Below are 23,218 nucleotides of genomic sequence, written 5' to 3'. Positions count from 1 at the left end.
TTGCAGCCTACAATGGTGCCCATGCCCACCATGTGACAGTCTCATGCCCATGGGTGATCCTTGTGTGACTGTCCCACCATGGGTCCATCCATACTGGCATTTGCTCATCACAATTTTTTTCTTTGAGGAAAAAAAATAAAGGGCTGTATTTGACACTAGAGTACTTTTTTTCTTTTTCCTTCAGAACAACAGCTATCCACAGAATTTAATGGGAAATATTAAAGTATTTTGGGACTAGAAGCTTTTAGTATGATGGTCTGTACCTTTTAGGAGTGCTTACATGTTTTTCATGCAGTAATAGTGGAGTATTTTGCTGTTTGCAATTGTTGTATTTCTATCAACATTTTCTAACGTCTTTCCATGTTTGTCAGAAAAACTCCATTAATTTCTAAGAGTAGGATTATTTGTAACATTTCTCCTAACTTTTTTGAGACTCAAAAAAACCCCAAAAATGCAGCTGCTAGTTTTAAGGGTTTACTGTAGAGCAGAAGAAATGATTGTAATAAATTTTCTTGAATTTGCCATAACATTAATCACATTTCTATAAAGCTTGGATTGAAAAAAAATTAACAGAAAAACTGATTGAAAGCTACTGTACAAAATTAACTGCTTCCACCCACCCCTTCCCCCAGTTCCTCAAGACACCACCATGTTTCTGTTTTAACTGCTTACAATATAAAGTTATTTAAATTAATTCAGATTTTAATTAAACAAGGTAGGCTGGGGTTTCTGTGGCATTGAAATGCAACCCAACAATTCTCAATATGTAACACCACATAGATTTTGCTTAAGTTAATACCAAAGTGACTTTTATTTAACTTTCTTTCTTTCTCTGTTCTACAGAAGAAAAATTAATATCACCTGAAAGGAAGTCAAAGTTATTCTGGAGCAGTGAGCCATTACAAAGTTTCCAGCATTGCAAATAGAGGTAGTTATTTTAAACAACATAATTCACCCTTCTGTATTGCTCCTCTCTCTTTCAGCACAGACCTGTCTCTTCATAGGATGAATTCTCAGCTGCAGAGCATCCAGATCCTAATTTACGTGTATGTGAATAATCAAGGTTAATACATTCCCTGTGGGAGAAACTGTCAGTGCCATTCAGACCACATTCTGTTTTCCTCCCTTGCCACAGAGTAGGCTGTTGAAAATGTGTCCGACGAAATTGCAGGTTCCTTCCCTATTCTCATGAATTAATTTAATGTTTCTAATTGGGATTAGGTAAAGTACCTCTCCCCATGACTGGACAGCCGGCAGGTGGGACAAATGAGTTTAAATATCTACTCTCAGTCATGGAGAGAGAGGATAAATGTACATATTTTCTTTTTTCCCCACATGATAATTGTTTCTATTCCTATAAAGTGTACTGATTTGGGGACTTTTTATACATGCAGCCCAAATCAGTGACCCAAGCACGTGTCCCAGGTCACAAATTGAATGGAGAGTAGGAAAGACAAAATTCATGGCTTGAATTTTCAAGAAAATTGTCCTCTTAGCAGAGGTAAATGGAGGTTTATTGCCAACTTTACTGTATTAGATTAAATTAGGAAACAAACCACAACTTTCTCATGTCCTCTTTATTACATCTCTGATGGATTTGTGCAATCCCTTGGCTGGTACTGGGGCCCCCCTTCTTACATAGATCCCAAATACTGCCCATAAGGACTGGTATGTACAGGAACTGGGGGCTTGTGTGTTGGAGTAGGACGCAGTGGAACTGCAGTAAAGTATTTATTCTATATCTGAGCTGGGCAGCTGAGAAAGCCCAGCCTGGGTACAAGCCTTGAGGCAGTTTCATGTTGCCTTTCAGCATGTCTGGACAATATGTGCACAGCTGTGCAATTCACTTGGCCTTGCCCTTTTAACACAAGGATCATGTGTTAACAGAGGATACAGGTCTGCACTGTCAGCCAGACTATCATTGTGTGTGGCCAGCCAGTGTGGTCACACATTCCTCTTCTTGTGCAGCAACCTGGCCACTAATCTGTGCTTCCCAACACACAGACCAGTCCACAAGGCAGCTGGCAGTATCTGCTGGGGCACTGGAAGGTAGGGAGCCCTTGGAGTGACGGTGCCAAATGGGAGCAGTGAGGGTGTGCCCAGTGCTGCAGAACTGGCGGCATGAGAGGTGTGAGTGGTAGGGCATGGACTGAGAACCTGTCAGGAGGGAACCGGTGCATGCCCCAAATTCTCTCTCCCCTTTGCGTCCTGGTTTCCATGTTGAGGAAAGGGAGATGCAGTGACCCCCTGCAGGTGCCAGCTGGGACTCACCATCTCCTGGTATGGCTACACTCACAACTGCTCCCACTTGTCTTGGGAGGGCTTAATCAAAATGTGAATTATCTTGCCATGGATGCTGGGACATCAGAATGGCCCTGTATGCCATGGGATAAGGACTGGCAAGGATGGTGCTTGGCAGGTTCTAAGGAGAGCTGATGGACACTGGTGACTGCATGCAGAGAGCACTCCTGCACCCTGCTCTCCAGCACAGCCTTCAGCACCTGCTGACATCTGACATTTCATTATCCAGTATGTCCCAACAGCCCCAGACAAAGACAGCAAATCAGTGTTGCTGTGTTGGTTCAGTTCCCAAGCAGCTGGCTGAGGTAAAAATGGGTTAAGCATTTAGACATTGACCATTATTGGATTATACAAGGATCCTATCGGTTTTTAATCCTTGATAAGATGCTGAAACATGCCTTTTAAATTCACTGTAGCCCTCACATGTTTTTCACTTTGATTCCTTGAATTCTTCCCAGAACAGCCAGGATGAATACAGGGCTCTGTGAATTGTCTCACTCACTTTATAGAGAGGCAATGCTGCCCCTTTACTTATCTGTTTTATTGACCCATTGACATAACTGAGGGTGGTGCTGCAAACTGATTTGTGATTGGTGATATTCTGGATTCCTAGGACACATGTAAAATGTTAATTTTATGAGTTAAACATTGAAGAGGGATCATTAGTTTTTAAAAGTCATATTCCCACTTGGCTCTTCTCATAATCACTGTTACAAGGATGATTACTGGGATGACCATGACAATAAAAAATAAGAAGGGAGAAGTCTTTTGCCTTAGTCTGGAGTTTGAAAAGATCTTGGGGTTTTTAAATTTATTTTGCTGGACAGCACTTATATGTATGGTCAATGACTCTGTTTGCTGTTTGTAAGATGTTTCCTCTCAGAAAATATATAAACCTGGGTCTGGAGGTTTTTTTAACTGCTATTCATTAACAGCAGCTATTCATTAACAGCAGGAGCCCATCACAGATGAGATTGTGGGGGCGGTGTCTGAAAAGTAGAAGCAAGATAGGGTAGAGGACTGAACCTTGAGTCCACCCCTTTTTGCTTACTGTTTTGCTGCTCTTCCCTCTTCAGCCTCTCCTTTTCATGAGAAACTACTGAACGTGGAAGAAAGGCTCCACATTTCCATAGTCATGGCACTCTTTTCTTCCCTCACACCAGTATTTATAGCCATTATATGTGTTTTGATTGGGGTAATAATGAAGAAGACAAATGGAGAGAAGGAAAAACACGACACTAAAAGCAAGCATCCATCTCGTCCGTGGGTGGATGAAGATTTAAAAGATGGCACTGACCATCCCTTAGAAGAAGAAGGTAAGAAAAATCTTATCCCAAACACTTTTATTGTTTGAATCTTATCTGCTGATATGAATAAAGGAGGTGTAGACTTTGGGACTTGTCCACAGTGGCAGCAATGCTCAGTGCAACACTGCTGCTGGGCCCTGAGCTTGTCAGCTCCCAGCCAGGGAGGCAGACCTCATGTCATGTCACTCTTGGTGTAAATTTCTATTTCCTCCAGACCCCAAAAATCAGAGTGCAAAAAAAAAAAAAAATTCTCAGAGACTCCTGTGTGTTCCTCTGTACAGCACATCTCAGACCTATGAGGGACTTTAGGGACAGTGTAAGGAAAGAGAGGAGATCCTGCTGAATTCCCCACAGACTCTTCCCAGGTCTTATTATTGTGAGCAAAGGGAAGACCTGAGCAGATGTTTCTACCTGCAAGTAATCCCACTTTATCACTCAGTGGTACATGTTTGGTCTCAGCACAGCTAAAAATTTGGAAATGGGTTTATCACTGTTTTTACAAAGGTCCTCCATCTGTGGCTTCTGAGAATGTCAATGACAGCTTTTTTGGGAGCTTTTTTGATCAAATATTTAAGAACAAAATGTGGTGGTGGTGATAATCTGGTCACTCAGCTGCCTATTTGAACCCATACAGAATGTCCTTTATTTTCATTAGCTTTTTCTGATTCACAGCTTGGACAAAAGTCTAAGCTAAAAATGTACCCTTCCTTCTTCTTACTTCCTAACTATCCTCCATAAACTCACTTTATTTCTTTGTAAAATAAAAATCTACAGAGTTCTGTTTCTATCAGTTTTTTAAAGTAGTAGTTAATGCAGCTCTCTTTTTTTTATTCTTTTTTGTCCCTCAAGCTGGTTTCAAAGACTTGTTGAGGGGTCTGTCTGGGTTATTTTTTCCCCCATAATAGCACTTCCCCCAGTCTGCTTCTAGGAATCTTAAAAGTTACAGTGTCCTTCTGCATATAGACCTATTTCTAAGGAGTAATTTAGCTCTTTTCTCAGTGTTCAGCGTACTTTGAGTTAGTGTTGTTTATCAGTTTCTGAAAAGAGTTGATACTAAGAAAGGTTTAAACCCTGTTGACTATATTCCAAATATATAAAATTTCTTTACAAATCACTTTACCTGATGGTTCAATGCAAAATACATTCAGTAAAAAATTTTTCCATAATCTCTTTGTCATTAATGACTTACTACTTCAGTTAAATTGCTGCAAATTAGAATTCCTGTGGGTAGTTAAAATGATAATCTATGAATTATCATCTTGGACTATAGTTGTTTCTATCAGTTAAAAAATTTAGATCCTTTGCATAAACAAGCCTATTAGCTCTTATCAAGGAGCCTCACTGCTGTAGCTCCATATATAAAATTTTGGTCTTTTACGTGTTAGTTGTTTTCCCTGTTATTCAGGTTCTAAATTCAAAATTGTACTAGTTTTTGTTGCAGAAAAAATTGCTTGCAAAAATTTTTTGACAGGTAAACATGTTGGTACTGTTGCTAAGTTTTGTTTACCTACTAAGTTTTATTTACTTTTAAATGAAACCTTTCTCAATATACCATGTCACCCAATATTAAATTTTCTTGCTCTTTTAGTAACAAATAATGACCTTTCCCTTAGTGGTGTGTGATTCAAAGCAATTTCTTTGTAAAATAGTTGTGTCTTTTATCTCTAGAAATATTAAAAGGTAAATTTTTCTTCAGCCCAGCCTAAATGAGAAGAGTAGCAAGGAGAAGAAAAAGAGTTAGTAAGGATCTGCTACTTTGCTAGAGCCTTAATTAAGGGTCAAAACATGTTAACCTTGTTGTCAGTGTTAAAATTTTCACTGACTGCACTAGGTGCTGAAATGGAAACATGGATGTAAAAAGAGATTTTTTTTAAATACTAAAGAATACCTGCTGTGTAAATTCTGTTATTTTATTAATGTGTCTTACTTTATCAGACAAGCTCAGTTCTACTTAAGCGTCTCTGGCTGACTTGTGTTTAAAGATTCTCTTCAGTTCCTCTGAAGAGAATTTGAGTTAGGTAACATGAAGGTGACATTCTTAAGGCATGTTCTAAAGCTAGAATCTAAGGTTGCCCCATGTGAACAAGCTGAATTTTCAGCAGCCCCCTGAATAGGAAGGTGCAGCTGAAGAAGTGTTTTGATTCATGTTCCTGACCAAAGCAAGGTCTATTTGCTGAGAGAGTGAAGCACTCAGCCAGAAAAACAGAAAAGCATTGCCCTCACTTGTGGCCCCACGACCTTGCCTGCAGTGGAGCCCTCAGGGATGTCTCCCATGAGAAGGACATGCCTTTGAGCAGCAGAGCATTTGGTGCAAGGAGCTGAACTGCTTGGGCAGACTCAGTAGGGTCACTTATTGGCAGTGAAGGGTGCAATGGTGAGGGCTAAGTGCTCCTGAGCTTGTCTGTGTTGTGTTTTCCACAGCTGAGGAGATGGATGTTTCTCATGGCAGCCAGAAACCCAGTTCTTTTGTTAAGTGCAAAGCACTCAGGCCATTTGTTTAATGCTTTAACTGGCATTACTTCAGATTTTTTTGCATGCCCATCTATCCCATAACCTTTTTCTTCATTTATATTATTAACCTTTTCCTTCATTTATATTAAGATCCAGAATGAGAGATTGTTATGCTGTGGATTGGCAACGGCACTGATGATACACTCTACTTAAGGACTACAAAACAACACACAAAGTCCCAAATGTTCCATTCCTACTGAAAATGCTCTGCTAGTTGCTTGTGATACTCATTGTCATAGACCTGTCGTACTTAAAAGCATTCTCCTCTCCCCAGTTTCAAAAACTTCCCATATCTTAATAATACTACTACTGGCATGGATGAGGCAGTAGCAATTTAAACCTCCTTTTCAATGACAGTTCATGTTTTGCATCATTTAGGAACACAGGACTCGGATGGACACAATGCATTACTGTGTGTATCTTCCTGTTGCTGCAAATACACCCAGCCTTTGTCATCAGCTGAATGAACCTGAAAACTGGACTTTTGTCACCCCTTCTCTTTAACCTTGATGAAAGGTTGGTCCAGAATTTCTTAGGATAGGGTTAAAAACCCCCCTCGACCTTTCTGCCTGCCCAAACTTATTTAATACTACTGTATATCTATTTAATCTGTTCCATCCTCTTGATTTCAAAGGATTCTCTTCTAGCCCTGGCATATACTCTCCTGTGGTTTATGGATTGCAACCAGATTACCTCTCAGCTTTTCTATACTAGGTTTTCTCTTTACATAATAGCCACTCTATTTACCCTAAGATTGTAAGAAACCTTCAGCAACTATATTCCAGTTGAGGTAATTTTCACAATATTTTGATGCTGGGTTATTTTTTCCAGGGTCTGTGCCTCTCCAACTTGGTACTTCTTTTGCTTAAGATCCCTGACCCACTCTTGAGGTTTCCAGGATCAGCCTGCTAAGCACTATTTATAACCTACTAGTAGGGTAATCCATCTCTTTTAGTTCCCTATTAGTCACACTCAGTTCAGGGCTGGATTCACTACTGGGATTCCTGTAGTGGCCCATTTTGCAGCAGTCTGCCATAAATCACATAAAGAACCCACAGGGTCAGTTACCCAGCATTTAAGACTAAAGATGTGAAAACTTTCTTTACATACATTGAATTTTTTTCCTATGCATCGTGTCTTTACACTGGAAAAGAGAGTTAGAGAGGAACTGTATGCTCAGGAAGCAATTCACTAGAGAAGAAATTTGTTTGGAAAGCAAATGCAGTAGTCTTGACTGGGGTTTCTCAAGGATCAGTCTCAGGATTAATTGTTAATATTATCTAGTGGTCTTTGCATAAAAGCAAGGAGAGTAAAAGTGAAATGTCTTAATGACATACAACTGGAAGCCAGCAACACAGAGAAGTGTCAGTGTAGGTAAAATAAGTGGCCAACAGAAGTGAAATGACAACTTACTGTTCTCAGTATGAGTTTTTAATTAAGAACTCATGCTTCAAACTGAGGTAAAATTTATTACTTGATTTGCAGGCTGATTATAACCTCCCATATGGAGTGCTGGGAAGAACATAGTTATCATCCGAAAATGTATCCAGAGAGGAATTTCTGATAGAGATAGAAAAATGTACTTTTAAAATGAGATAAAAATGTACTTTTAAAATGAGATTCCATTTGGGATGTGTGAGCCAAAACCATTCCAGATTTACTTAAAAAGCAGGAAGCTTGATGACTACTGTAAATGGCAATTGATGGAATTGATGGCAATCTTGAGAATGTGGCTAACAAGGTAAAGGCCTTGCTAGCAGGATGTCTGTTGTCCATCAAGTGGTGGAATACAAAGAGGTATAAACAAGACACTTGTGGTATTGTGTAACGTGACTGTACAAACAGGAGAGTGGCTAAACACAGCAATTAGAGATATAGAGTGCATGCACCAAACAGATGGTGCTGATAATGATTTAAAGTTAGCATATGGATCGTGTTAACTGCTCGGAAAGAATGGTAGACACATGATGGAAAAGAATATATAATAGATTAATTTATTTTAAGAAAATAAATTTGCCAGGAGAGTTTTTGTTTTGTGTGTCAGTTCCTGCACTTCCAGGTTTTTCTGCTTCAGTCAGTATTCCCATGCTGAGTGTATTGAGGTTTTCCATTCTCATTGGCCCTGTCACCTTTGTCCCATGTTCAAAATCTCTTAAAGTACATTTCTTTTTTCACCTTATTATTAAGTTGAGATTTCTTGACCAAACAGCAGCTTCACTTCTCTTCTACTTACACAGGAAAACCCCTCACAGCACTAAACAAGCAAGCACTCACTATTTTACCAAGTGTAAATCACACAGGGAACATTACCAAAAGGCACCCTTTTACTTTTTGAGCGTGCACAAGATGATCACTGAAATAATTTTTACCAGGGCTCACTGCTTTCCACTAACCTGGAGCCAGGTTCTTGCAGACTATGGCCAAGAGCGCTTAACACAGGCATGAAATGTTAAACAAAACAAATTCTCAGGGTGAATTCTTTGTACAAAAAATGAAATGATGGTGGTTTGGGGACCAGAACCATTCAGTTTAGATTCAATTTATGAAACTGGATTTATTTTGCCCTTTTGCGCAGGCTGAGCCACACGTGAATATTTCACTGCTTTTAAAATGAAAAAAAACCAGCCTGGTCTCTAAGGCAACTGCATACTACTAAAACACAGAAGTAATTGCTGTTTGAATTTGTGCTTGAGATTGCTATGATTTGGGAATAATAGCCTAATAGCAGCAGAAAAAGAACTGGAATATTTTTTCCTGACTCAGCTCTCTGTTACAGATTGCTCAATACTATTGACTAGTCAAAATGTAGCATTTAAATAGCTTTAACTTCCAGATCATAGCTGCAAAAAATGCTGTCCATGCTGATTCTAGGAATATGGGGGAGAAAGAGGCCTCAGAGACAACAGAATATTCATTTTGTGATATAAACAGACAGATTTCATTGAAATGGAGAATCATTTTGAATTTTTAAATTAAAGCCAAGAAACACAATATCCTACATTTGATATGTTGTTATCCTAAATATAGATGCCTGACATCCATTTCCTCTTATGCTGAAAGTATTAGGAAACCAAAGAGCTTAACCACAAAGTCACATTTCTGCAGAGCCAATGCTTGCCATGTTTCTGCTATGAAACATGAATATGGAAGAAGTTGACATTCAGCTCTTCAGAGGAGATTTTACACATACTAGTAGTTAAGCTTCTCCTTACTTCAATAATTTAATTGATTTTTTTTCCTTATTGAACAGCTCAAGAAGGAACACACATGTTCACATTTACTTGCTGAGAAAATTGGGCTGGAAGCCTGTCCACTTTTTCAGTGCTGTTTCAGCTTGTAACCCGTTTTTGCAGGCAGGCTTTCAGGCTGAAGCGGAGAAGGCAATGACTTCTTTGTGGATCACGCTTGCTACAGCAGGTCAGGACCCTCCTGCCTCTTGGTATTCAAACAAGGTGTTTATTCAGTAGCTGGAGCTGGGGATCCATGAGTTGTGTCAACTGGAACCTCAGACTTTGCCTTACCAGAGGTGTAGAACTGCAGTGTATGCCAGTGCAGGACAAGGTGCCTTACAGTGTGAATGCCAAGAATATCAACAGCATTCTCCAGCAAAAAAAAAAAAAAAAATCCCTAACCACTTGTATTTTCTTGCAGAGGGTGAGGAAGAGTGGCAAGGATTTGAAGAAAATGTTGCCCATGTCCCCTTCGCTGGCGAGCGCTACTCTGAGGCTGAAATGATCAAGAGGTCACAGACATTCTATGAGCTTCTAAATAAGAGACGGTCTGTCAGGTTTCTCAGTGATGAGCCGGTCCCCAGGGAGGTCATTGATAATGTCATCAGAACAGCAGGTGGGTACTGAGTGGTTCAAGGGCTGGGGGAAAAATAAAGGACCAGCACTGCTGTTCAACTCTGTAACCGTGGTGTAAAAGGTGGTGTGGAAAAGCCAAGGGAACTGGAATTTTGCTTGTGGTTTTCCTAGATTCACCTGTAGCTGGAATGAATTAGCACCCATTGATTGATTGGAAATTACTCAGCTTGAACAACTGTATGTCAGAGACTCATTTGGAGTCTCCCAGCTTCTCTGTTGCAGTTCACCCATAAGGGAAGAAGGGCATTTCAACAGCATGAAACAAAAAACTTAATTTTCAACTTATAAAAGATGTTATTTAAAATTAAATTTATGTATGGTTTACAAAGACATCTTTCAAATAGAAATATTGAAGTGTTTTCTCAAAAATGTCAAGCCATATGTACTTCACATGCTCTAAAATTTAATGCATTAAAATGATATTTATCATGTGTGGGTTTTGCATTTTGGGGTCCCTCCACAAACAAATAGATTAAATTGTCTTAGCCATGCAAAATATTCCATACATATTGAATATATGTTGGCAAAAATGTTTGGTGCTTAATAAAGGGAAAGAATTTCAGTCTAAAAAACCTTTTCCAGTTCTTCCAACATTAGTGCCAGACCCCTGTTGCATACGATTGGAGTATTATGCTGAGGACCGTAATAGAGGTTATTTGACTGAATATCAGAAATGGATTATCTTTGTTGTTGTTGAGATTTTATGTATTTCAAATCATTACTGTCATGTCCTGGCCTAATCTCATCTCTGCCTAACATTGACTTCAGCCAGGAGTGGTTTTGATTGTCATGATTTCTCTTTTTCTATGAGCCAGCTGCTGCTACTATAGAGAATATTCCCAAGCTGCCTTAGAGAAAAGTTCAGTAGCCTTTAGCAGGGTTAATAATCTAAAGAATCTCCACATTTGAGGTGCATTATTTTCCCTTTAAGAACTGTAAGCAGCTTTGTTACTGCACTGTAAAGACTCTCCATCTCCCTCTAATTAACTAGGCATCATTAAAACACTGAGCATGTTTTGGCAAATGCAGCAAAGCAAACAAGCCTGGCGTGCAGATGAAGTACTTAGTAACCCTGAAAGCTTTGGGCTGTGTAGAGAAAAAGAAAACAAAAGGAAGCATAAATGCCATCAGTTTTTATGCAAATCTGAGGAGAGGCAAGGTTAACAATAAAAAACATTTTCATATATCTAGATGAGTTCAAGCTGCTTATTTAGTGCTTCTTGAACTAAAACCAGTCCTTAGTATTGTATGCATTCAAGTTCTTCAAATGTTTTTAAATGTATATGAGGGATCAGAGAGATCTAAACAGTCTTCTTAATGTATATATCTGTGAACCTGTGCAGATATATATTCTTCAGCTTTTGGCTTTTAACCTCTAGGCAGTTAAAATATTTCTCCAGTGGTGTTGGTGGGTGAACAAGTATAGATTTAATATATATAATATATATTAAATATATATATATAATATATATCATATATATATCCACACCTATGAACACCAGCTGTCTTTGGGACAACAAACTCAAACCTGTATGCTCTATGGCAGATGTGTGTGCTGCACAGCTCCTTATCTTTGTCAGTCAGCAACAGGTTCCTGCCGGGGATCACTCAGCCTTGTTTTCCTGAAAGCCATTGTTTTCTTCCTTTAGCTAAAACCACGTGTCAGAGTTGGCTGTGTATTTGGACAGAGCTCTGCTTTTGGTACAGCACTTTGTAATAACATTACTGCATTCGTATATATTGCACCATATTACTGCCTCATCATAAGAACCACCAAAAACGGAATTTTTTACAAATCCTTAACACTGGCTTCCTGTAAGATGGCAGTATGAAAGGATTTACCTCTGTTCTTCAATGGGATTTCACATTCTTTGAGAAAGAAATGAACAGGATTGTCTGCCAGAACTTAGTCCTTTTCTTCCCATCTCATCCACTTGCTTTCCTATTGCTCGCTTGGTCAGCCTAAAAGCTCACAAGAAAGAGCTGATACCTCTCACTGCTCACCCTCCTTCCTGGGTTTTTACTTTTCCTTGGTTTTGTATGAAGGTACTTCACCTAGTGGAGCGCACACTGAGCCCTGGACCTTTGTGGTAGTGCAAGATCCGTATTTAAAACATAAGATTCGTGAAATTGTAGAAGAAGAAGAGGAAATCAACTACAAAAAAAGGATGGGAGACAGATGGGTAAATGACCTGAAAAGATTGAGGTATGAAAAGTCAATTACCTAAGGGATGTGAAGATAGCTGTTGTTTCAATGTAGGAAAGGCTTGTATAATTTTCTATTTCTTCCACCCTCTCACTTCTAATGTTTTTCTAAAATCTATGTTTGGAAACAAAAATTTCTAAATATATGTAGAACTGTGCCTTGGTGGCTGGTTCATAAAATTGCTTCCAGTAAAAGGGATTACATGCTCTCTATTTTGAAAGTTTTCCAAGCACTTGGCTCCATCATTATTTTTTCCTATGTAACCTCTGCGGCTGAAACTCCTCTCCCAGATTTTTTTCTGTTGTTTGCCAAACAGTCAAGCTCCCAAAGTCACTGGAAGCTTTGCTCCCAACTGAGGAAGCCCCAAGGCCTGTCCCTATCCAAGTGCTGAATTATGCAATGTTTAATTGTTCCAAATGCCCTCCCAAGTCTGACTGACTTGCTTAACTTCACACAATGGGAAGATGTCTACTGAGCCTGGCTTGTCAAATGGAGCACGGGCACAAAGCTTTGTAGGATTGACTTGCCCTGCTTGTTTGATTATATTGCTATTTTTTGGGTGCTTAGATGCTATGCAAATTTATGTGCTATGCAAACAACTGTCAGAGGTTCTTATGTTTTGAGTGACAACAGTAGAAAGCACTTATTTTCTTGTCTAAATCCTATATCACAATTGTCATTTAAGAAATTGGGAACCAAATTAATTGTATCATGATGAAATACATGAATGAAATACATGGATGAAATACCCAGGAACAGAAAAGCAATTTTTGCCATTGGAATATATTTAGGTTTAGACCTTAGACAAAAAAGTTTTGAACTTTTCTGACAGCAGGCTTTCCTGCAATGACAAAAAAGTTGGTACTGCTGGTAACAGGCAAATCTGCAAAATTCCAGGAATTAAATAATCACAAAGGCAAATGCTCATGAGGCCAGTTCATAGATAAGAGGTCAAGAGCTATCTCTTATTTGTATGCAATTCCACTCTTCAGAGTGAGCAAGCACATCAACTCCTCAGCCAAATCTGTTAAAACTGAGAACTCTCTTCCAGCTTTTTTCCCTTTCTGAAATGTTTCTATTTAAGCTGATAATACTTAATCCTTTGCAGTAAATGTTCTAAGGTTTAGCCTGCTGCTTTAATTGTCATGTACCTTTAGTGCCACTTTGCAGACAGTAAATGTAACTTACAGGAAAGTGTAGAGGTTGCAAAAGAAATGTCTTAAACATTCTTTCGCAGAACAAATTGGATCAAAGAGTACTTGGACACTGCTCCGTATCTGATCCTCATTTTCAAGCAGGTGTATGGGCGGCTTCCAAATGGCAAAAAGAAGACCCACTACTACAATGAAATCAGTGTTTCCATTGCCTGTGGTATCCTGCTTGCTGCACTGCAGGTATGTTGACAGAACCAACATACTGTGAGTCCATATATTAATTTGGATTACCTACCAAGACTGTTCTGCCCAAATGAGGGTGGAACTCAGTTTAGATTTTAACATTTTTAATCTCCTGGATTACTCCAATTCCTGGCAATATGTCCTAGTTTTGAGTTTTAATGTTATTCTACACAGGTCTGCATCTGAGAAGGTGATTCCTATCCTCAGTACTCGTTAGCTGGAAGAAAAATATAATGTTGCTTCCAGAGTTGTCACTCTTTTCTCGGCACAGGCTTCAGCCCCTGTGGTTTCTGCCTTATGCTAACAGGGCTGACAGGCTCTTCAGACTACCCAAGCACGACTGTGTGGTGCCACACTGGCCCCTTCTTTTCAGTAATCCCTACAAAACAGCTTGACACCAAACCACTTTTAGTATACAATGCTGAAAAAAAATCAGGGACATATGCAACAGAACACGCTGTACTATTTCAATCAGTCCTTCTGAGGCATTTCTGAAACTGCACTGATCTCTAAAGCTCAGCATGTTTGACGCCAGCCAGTTAGATTTTCTCAGCGGTTTCTCAGAGCTCACTTCTGCTTCTTGTACCTGATGTACTCACACAAGTGTTAAATAGAGAAGCCATTCTCATAGTTAACCTGGCCTGTCAGCAAGATAACAGCAAGGTGCCTCCTCTTATATTAGGCCAGCTTCCTACCAGGCACTGCCATTTCTCCTCCATTCTGTTTTGAATGGCACTTTCTTTCATGCATTGCTGCTCCTCAGGCACCACTCAGCACCATCACTGTTAGCTCTTCTCCTCTTGAGAAGATCATAGAGATTACTAAACATGACAGGTGCATTTCCTGGGCACCTCTCCCTGGCTGACTTGTGTCTCAAAGCCTCCCAAAATGCTTGCACTGGGTACACAGAGAGACTGAAATCCACAAGTGCAGCTCTCAGGAAGTGACTCAGCTGTGTGATCACACCTGGGATGATGTCAGCTCTTTATTGTTTGCCCAGATTTTTTAGGGTTTTTGTGATGTTTTGAATGAGAGGAAGAGTGATACATAGACTTATTTTGGGATTCTGATGTAATCCATAACAATGGCCAGTGTGAGAGACGCCAACAGACTCCTGTGACAACTTCTGAGGCAGAGCCTGTGTCCACTCTCTCTGTGAGGTACAGCTCTTGAGGAGGAGCTCGTGTGTTCACAAGGCTGTAAGGCAGCTTCCTACCAGCTGTATGGAGGCAAGAACCGAAATCGTTCTCTGTATGAGCCAGATCGTAGAATCAGGGAATAGTTTGGTTTGGAATGGCTGTTTCAAGATCATCTAGTCCAACCACCAGCACCATGGGATGACTTTCCAATCGTATCCCCACTACTGCCTCTCAGCTTCCCTGTGGCCAAGGATTCCCCATCACACTGGCACAGCAGGCAGGCTCTGGCTCCACAGCACACAGACATGGCACACAGACTGTGCTGCTGCTGTGGTGGAGAAATGCTCCACTTCTCTGAAAGCACAGCAGGCATCTTTCATGGTGCCCCTGAGGCTGTTAGTAAATCAGGTGTTCTAAAGGCTGCAGCAGGTCTGACAAAGCAGCATTTCTGGGCTAGCTGACAGAAGGATGTGTACAGGTGTGGTGGGAACAGCCACTACCACAAAAAGAGCACAGACCTCTGTCTCTCTGTTGCTGTGTGTCTTGCTGCAGAACGCAGGTCTGTACACAGTGACCTCCACCCCACTGAACTGCGGCCCCCAGCTGCGGGTGCTGCTCCAGCGGCCAGCGAACGAGAAACTCCTGCTGCTGCTCCCCGTTGGGTATCCCAGGAAAGATGCCACCGTGCCTGCGCTGACACGGAAGCCGCTGGAAGACATCATGGTGGTGATGTGAGCCCAGAGCCAGGGGAAGGAGAGCAACCCTGCTGACAGCTGAAGTTGTCACTGCTGTTTCTGTGCATCGTCCCCCTATGTTGCTGTTGCTCTTGCTGTTTACACCTTTATTTCTTTTTGTGCTCATAATCCTCTAACAGCAGTGAGCAGTCAAGCGCTGTGCCTTGGACAGCTGCTGTTACTTGTCTGACCAGGGTGTTGTTGCAGGGGATATGCACAATGGCATTTAAATGATCTCATCACCTGATTTTTCTCATGCATTTTGGGGACGAATCTCCTCTTGACCTGGAATATATATTTTCTTTATACTTTTGTGATTGCCATAACACAGTTATTTTAAGAATTTTAATGAAGGTTGTATTAAAAGATACAAAGAGGTCAAACTGTGCTGTCCTGTCTTGGCCAGTGTGTGCTGTTTAAATGCCCCTTCCCCTTTACTGTGTTTACTGTGTGCAGAAAGATGGTATTTTTCTCCTATATGGTAGGATTTTTCTACTTGATTGATGTCAAAAACTTTCTTAAACTATTGCAGCTACGAGTGTCTCAGATTGGAGGAAATAGAGTAGGAACAAGACATTCAAATAATTTCCTTGTTACCATTTATTTGTACGTATTCCACGCACAGTTAGATCATGTGGTAGCTATCAGTCGTGCCCCTGGAGGGAGCTCCTAATCTGGTTATCCTGTTCATTCCTACAACTATACCAGTTTAACACCCTGAAACCGAGACTGCTTTGGACACCCTGGCACGTGGGAGGTGCTGGCACGGCAGGCCCAGCCCGGGATTTGGGAGCTGCTCGCTGGAAGGGCTGGCGCTGCCCGTGCCCGGGCGGGCAGAGCCCCCTCGTGGGGCCGCGGCTCCGCCAGCAGCGAGAGGGAAAGGCTGGAAGAGACGCGTCCTTCCTGCAGGGCTCCCCGTCCTGGGAAACACCTCCCCACCCTCGTCTCTGCTGCATCCAGCGCCAGGCACGTTCAGCCAAATTGGTTTCAGCCGTCCTTGAGGGATGAGAGGCTGGAGAGCAGAGCCACAGAAAGGGACATGGAGGTCCTGGTTGATGGCAAGTTGAACAGGAGCCAGCAGTGCCCTGGCAGCCAGGAGAGCAACCCTGTCCCGGGGGGCATCAGGCACAGCATGGCCAGCCAGGCAAGGGAGGGATTGTCCTGCTCTGCTCTGACCTGGGGCATCACCTCGAGTGCTGGGGACAGTTTTGGGTGCCACAGTACAGGACATAAAGTTTTTAGAGAGCGTCCAAAGGAGGAGCAACGAAGATGGTGAAGAAGGACCTGAGGGAATGGCCTGAAGTTGTGTCACAAAGGTTTAGGTTGGTATTAGAAAAAGGTTCTTCACCCAGAGGGTGGTTGGGCACTGGAACAGGCTGCCCAGGGCAGCGGTCACAGCACCAAGCCTGCCAGAGCTCAAGAAGCATTTGGACACTGCTCTTGGACACTCAGTGTGTCTCTTGGGGGTGGTGCTGTGCAGGGCCAGAAGCTGGAGTCGGTGATGCTTGGGGGTCCCTTCTAACTCAGGATATTCTGTTCTGAGCTAAATCACTCCTTATCTGAAGTCTAACCTGGTCTAGTGGAAGGCTTAGCAGGGGGACTGAAAGTACAGGATCCTTAAGGTTTTTTCCAATTCAAACCATTCTATGATTCTACAAGTCAAATCCCATTTACCATCACTTGTCAGCTGAGCAAGTGGAGGGGATAAAGTTTTGCAGAGGTACAGATTTTGGCTGCATCGATGCCTCTGTCACCTAGTGGGAAAAACTGGGGTTTTTTTTGACAGACTATTTTGTTGGTATTTAGGAGATACGGTAATGTCTTCATCTGTTGTACTAACCCGTTTCACATTCTCAATGGTACAGCTATGGCAGGAAATTTCTTGTGCAGGCCTAGTCTGAGATCAGTCAAACACAATCCTGTAACTACAGTCAAACACAATCTAAAACAGAAAAAAAAAACCACAAAAAGAAAAAGAAGGAAAAAAAAAAAAAAGAGGAAGTCCTGGATCTACACACAGGATTAAAACTAGTAAGGGAGGTATGGATGAGCTGAACCAAGCCAAGAAGCCAAGGCTGATCACCTGCAGGTGCCCAGTTATCAGGAATACATGTAAAAGTCACTGTTGCCAGTTTTCCTTCTGTATATATGCTGCTCTTGCCCCGTCATGTCCCTTCACAAGCAGTTTGTACCTGCTGGTACTACTCTATTTTAATTCAGAGTCCACATCAACAGAGGAAGGACTGATTCCCTGCCATGTTGCAATCTTTCCTACAGAAACAAACTCTCAGCTACAGAAATAAATTGTTTCTGCCCGGTCTCAGTCTGCAAAGTAGATGACACTCACAGAAAGTTTACTAAATTAATTCAGTTTAAAACAGCAGGAGCTGCATACATAAGGCTATTTCTAGTGTGGTTTCATAACTACAAAGCAAAGAACTAAAGCAGTTTAAAAAATACATTAAAATTGTCACAATAACATGATTGGTATAAGCCAATATACCTTTTCACATCAAAGAAAATTAATGGTTGGTTTTTTCCTCTGTGTGTTCATTCTGGACACTAAGATACACAGTAGTTTGAAAACTCAAGCCCTCACACCTACTAGATGGGAAAGATTCTATCCAAAATGCATTTCTGGAATCATGAAATGTAAGTAAAATAAGCTTCTCTTTTCTTCTTCTTTTTTTTTTTTCTTTTTTCCCCTTCCCTTAGAAATGCTTATTCAAATGGAAATATTTCAGTAGTATTACTACTGCTGATGATACTGCAGAGTCCTTCGTAAATCATGTTAGAATTCCTGTTGTGACAAACCTACTTGGAATTGCCACTGTTCTCCAATGACTGCATTGTCTTTACTTAAAACACAATTAAATAATAATAAATTTTGCCTTTCCATGCAGTACACTGTTGAATAAAACAAAGGTTAGCATTTAAATTGTTTTGCATTTAACTAGGGATACCTCATCGGCATTTGCTCAATTTTAAGGTAAAAAATGTTTTTTCTGCTATCTAAATGGATTTTCCCATGCTTTCACTAGTGTCCATTGACTGTTGGCCTGATGCCACCCATCTCCAAGAGAAGTCTGATTTCATCTTTCCTCTATCTTTCCATCAGGTAGCTGCAGACAGCAGCTGGCTCTCTCCATTTCTGGGAACTTTCTTCCTTGAACTGCATGGACAAATTTGTGTGCATTCAAGTTCTGCATTTTGCTCTTGAAATCAGGTGCAACATGGTGGGTTGCATGACAGTCCAGATAATTAAAGGAATAAGTATCACATTTGTTGGAACCACAGCCAACTGCCCATCTCCTCCCTCTGCAAGGCTGACTGAGTGGGTGCTGGCACTGTTTTCAGTCTGCCCTTGAGCAGGGAGCTGGAGGATATTGCAGCTGGGGTTCATTAGCAATCCAGCTGGCCGTGCCATGAGGCAGGGAAGCATTGCTCCTGGAGCAGCACTGCCTTCCCCACTCCACGGTCTTCTTTTCAGGACAGGTGAGCCAGAACGCAAATGATGCTGCAGAAATTTTTTGAACTGAGGACTCTGTTCAACTGGTCTATGTGCCCATCTCCTCCACAGCTATGTGACCAAGTTCAAGATTCCCCTAAATGAGCTGGGTTGGAGTAACCATCTAAGTGCTCTCTGCTTGATGGAAATAGCAGGTTGCCAGTATTTAGCTTCTTTACAAGTAGTTCAAAACAAAGTGCTGTTATCTTGAATGTGACAGAAATAATTCCCAGGCAGAGTTACTGTGTCTGAGCTGGTCCACAGGGATGTAACAGGCTACAATTTATTAGCTGTGGGTTTGAGCGTTTATTACAATACAAATTCACACTAGTACAATAAAAGTAAAGCAACTTCCGAGTGTGAGGAGGAAGTATCAGCTTGGTGCTGTGGATCCCAGATGAACAAAAGCACACAAGGCCCTACTTCAGGTTGTGGTTTTGCTCTGATTAAGCTGCAGCACTTTGAAGACATTTAAGGAGGTAGATGTGCCGTCAGCATCTGATTGATTTATTTCTTTAATTGCTACACAGATGTCATGGGCCCATGAAAAGTCAATATTGAGAAATAATCCAGCTTGAAATTCAAGGCAGGATCAGCTATACTTGACTGCCAGGTACTGACAAAACATGACTCCACAGCACTAATAAACTGCTCCCAGCAAAAGACTTGAAAGAAATTAAAATGCAAATGTTAATTCTGCCAGCACATGCAAGTCCTAAGAAGTTTTTGTTTCCGGAAGGGCTCAGCCTTGGCATCATGTTGTGTCACTGATGAGACCTCCATGGAAATCATTAGGAAGAGGTTGGGCTACTCTATTGGTTTTGAAGATTTCCACCCACCTAAGTTTAGTCAAAGCAGAACAGCCATTGTACTTAGAAATCTCAAGGAACTTAATTATTTTTTTTGCTAACATTACCTATATCAAGCATCTATGAAAGCCAAGCCTTTGCAGATATAGACAGAACTCTCCTGTGCTTGTGGAGTGTAAATAATGAGAACACTTAATTACATGAGAGCTGGGCAACAGTTCCATTCAAATTTAAAATGGAAGAGTCATTGAAGCTTGAATCAGTGCAGCAGCAAGTTAGCAGTTAAATACACATCCTGTTCCAGATATTAACTTAGCCACAAGATTGGAACTGAGTTGAACTAGTTCTGATAGAAACAACAAAGGCATTCCAAGAGCCAGGTGACACAGTGTAAGACATGGGAAAACAGTGCTGATCAGCAAGGTGGATAATAACCATGACCCCAAGGCATCAGTTGACAAGATTTTTGAGACATACATTTGAGAGATGAGGTTTTTGAAGGATTTTTAAGAAAACTCTTGAGATTTTTTATGAGGAGCTGCCCTGTGCCTGCAGGTAAGTTCTTGTCTATTACCTGAGGGCAGGATGTTGTAGCTGAGACCACAAGTGACTGAGCTTGGAAGGGTGAGACCAGAATCCAACAGTTTTGCCCTACAATGTGACAGCATTGGTGAAGTTATCCTGAGGAGTACCTCCTGAAAATACCACGTTCAAAGTGTGGATATTGGGAATCAGATAGACAAAAGCACAGCTGTGGAGACCCACAACAGTCACAGATAAGCTTCAAAGAGAAGAACTGCTTTAACAGGCTGCCTTTCATTTTCCAGTTGTATATGCAGTAGGGACATGGGTCTGAAGATTATGCACTGGATTTTAATTAAGCTTTTGTGTCATTGTTTTTGTAGTGCAAATGGTCCAAATGTCAGAAGGCTTTTAACATCTTCAAACTATTCCTTTAGCTCACTCATAGGATAGCAATTATCCATTCAGCTTGCAGAAGGCTGTCACAGCCAATTCTCTGTGGGACTAATGCCAAGGTACCACTCTTGGGTAAAGAGAAGTATGCTCCCTAGCAGCTTGCTGTGCAAGATCTCTCTATGCAAATAGCATTACCAAGTGGAAGGGTTAACAACAACCTGCTGGCTTTGTCTTCCTGGGGGAAATAAATATGAGATGTGATATAAGTCCCCCCTTTTTCAGTCTGAAGATCTTAGTTTGCTTTCAGTACTAGTGTACCAGTAAACTTGTTCTTTGTGGCTTATGAATGAAGAAAAAAGAAACAGAGCAAGACAAGCCACAACTACTAGGCAATGTTAAGTGTCAAAGGAGTCAAAGAGCTGAGGAGAAAAAGAGCTTTCCTACACTGGCCATTCAGTTTGTTCCTGGTTGTGAACTGGTATGCATTAAATTTAGCTCTGACTAAATTTCAGGAGACTAAGTGACCCTTGAAAAATCTGTGTCATTCTTGGAATGATGTGTTAAAAGCTACTAATGAGCAATGACTTAGCTGCTGTCAAGAAGGATAGCACTCCTCTTTTTAGACTTAATACAATACAGCACCTCATTCTTTAATATTGTTCTCCATTTCCCTTTTTGCTGGAAAATGGAGATGGGGCACATGATAGGAGAAGAATAACTTTAAATTCAGTGAAATATAAATATTGGTCAAAGGAAAAGGTGACATATCGATAAACAAAGTGATGGACATTAGCTTTATAAATTTAAATGTTAAGTGATCACATATTTTACAGTTTTGTAAAATTGTATAAAATGAGAGCATCCTCAACTTTTAACTAGGGTGAATTATCAATTAACTTTAGTAGCAGCTGGTCCTGAAAAGGGAAGAAAAACTTCAAAATGAATACTTGAAATATTTATAAATAAATTATCTATTTAGAAATCAAAAGCCACTGAAAATACTGACTCGTGATTATTTTCTTTTGCTGCTTTGGAGACCAAAGCAGCATATGCAAGTATAATCACTTCAAAGAGATTTAGGATCTGTTTCATGCTGAATTGTATTTCAGACTGCCCTTGAAATGAGAAATTGTATTTCCAAACTCTCTGCTAGCCAGGATGTCAAGGCAACAACTGATCATCTCTGTGTAGGATTCCAGATATCCTTACTGTGTTTCAGTTAGGATATGTTATGCACTGAACAGGGCATGGTGGCTCATTTCTGTGGTTCAGTGAGAACTGAGAGACAAACATGATGCACAAACCTTAAATACATTGCCCTCAAATGTCTCTGTTTGCTAGATAGCATCATAAATCAGAGGTGGTCGATGGATGGTACCTGACAGGGAGATTTCTTACTGTCACCACTAACTCTGGCTGTGCAAGCACATGCAAGTCTGTGTATAAGAGCTGTATGTATAAATATAAAGCACAGATAAAGCATAGCTGTGAAACAGCAGAACTGTTCTTGCCTCATGTCATACAGATTGGTGCTTCCTAACTGGTTGCAGTTTTGCTACTCTTCCAGGAATAAATCTTAGAAAAAAGCACTAAGGTCAGAAGGATTCTTAAAAAGGTCTTAGTTCTTAGCAGAAGATAGGAATGTTTTTTATAGAGGGTAACCTCTAACTATTGCTTCTCTCTGATACCTGGTATCAGGTATATCTCACAATTTGAGTGCATGATGAATGAACAGCAGTAAAATAGTATCTGCTTCTTCTTAGTATCTGTTATTAGTATCTGTTTATTCTTCTGGTTTTGATCTCAATTTCTTTTCTGTCCTTCATTTCACATCTGTCACCTCACGGTACATTTTTGCTATAGGTACTTTTTGATCTTTAAGCATGGTGTTCCTATTCTTTAGTAGAACAAGCATGAGTACTATGCAAAGTGTGTTGAGCTGGCAGAAGGGTCAGGAAAACAGCAAGCACAGGTCAATAGCAAGATATCCATCTTTCTGCCCTTATTTTTACTGTGATTTTTTTATCTGTGTGGGTATAGTACCTGAACTCCACTGGATTTGTAGCAAAAAGTGGTTCTGACTCAAAAGTTTGTCTTCCTTTTAGCTGGATTTGTTGTACTATCTGTTTATAATTAGATGACAAAACACAACTATGAATGTGGTCATAAACAAAGATTAGAGCAAACTCCCGTCAACTGTTGTCTATTTTAACTGCCAGCAGAAATCTGGCAGGCACCTCCTTTCCTGCAAATCAAAGTGAATAAACACTCTCTGTGAATATTACCTTCCCATTCAATTTAGTAAATTGTTGATGAACAAATTGCAAAGTTCAAGAATGTAATTATTTAGGATTAGTAGAGAATTTCTTTAGCATGTAATTGATATTCTGTGGATCATTTGATTAGCAGCTGAAAACAGTTTGTAATTGATGCTGTAATTAGCCAGCACAGTGCTCATTCCGTATGAGACTGCAGTGTTATAAATTTGGGTAGACCCAGAATACAGAGCAATGCAGCTTGAC

The 23,218-nt window shown here is 40.7% G+C and overlaps 1 protein-coding gene across 1 annotated transcript; it reads left to right on the top strand.

Annotated features, from left to right (window-relative positions):
• Positions 1-3,399: 3,399 nt before the first annotated feature.
• On the top strand, positions 3,400-15,832 carry IYD (iodotyrosine deiodinase). The gene is made up of 5 exons (XM_058802505.1): positions 3,400-3,617; positions 9,771-9,965; positions 12,032-12,191; positions 13,429-13,585; positions 15,280-15,832. Exons 1-5 carry the CDS (start codon positions 3,437-3,439, stop codon positions 15,460-15,462), a joined length of 876 nt encoding a protein of 291 aa, XP_058658488.1. The 5' UTR covers positions 3,400-3,436; the 3' UTR covers positions 15,463-15,832.
• Positions 15,833-23,218: the final 7,386 nt, after the last annotated feature.

Source organism: Ammospiza caudacuta, chromosome 3 (assembly GCF_027887145.1).
Source record: "Ammospiza caudacuta isolate bAmmCau1 chromosome 3, bAmmCau1.pri, whole genome shotgun sequence".
NCBI classification, from domain to species: Eukaryota; Metazoa; Chordata; class Aves; order Passeriformes; family Passerellidae; genus Ammospiza; species Ammospiza caudacuta.
The sequence above is the reverse complement of the archived record's forward strand: the minus strand, read 5'-3'. Positions and strand labels throughout refer to the sequence as shown.

What these genes read in the sequence shown, in the direction of transcription:
- IYD (XM_058802505.1), top strand. Translation starts at nt 3,437, where the DNA reads ATGGCACTCTTTTCTTCCCTCACACCAGTATTTATAGCCATTATATGT. An exon ending in TAATGTCATCAGAACAGCAG is followed by an intron (nt 9,966 to 12,031) that starts GTGGGTACTGAG and finishes TTTTGTATGAAG; the next exon opens with GTACTTCACCTAGTGGAGCG. An exon ending in AATGACCTGAAAAGATTGAG is followed by an intron (nt 12,192 to 13,428) that starts GTATGAAAAGTC and finishes ATTCTTTCGCAG; the next exon opens with AACAAATTGGATCAAAGAGT.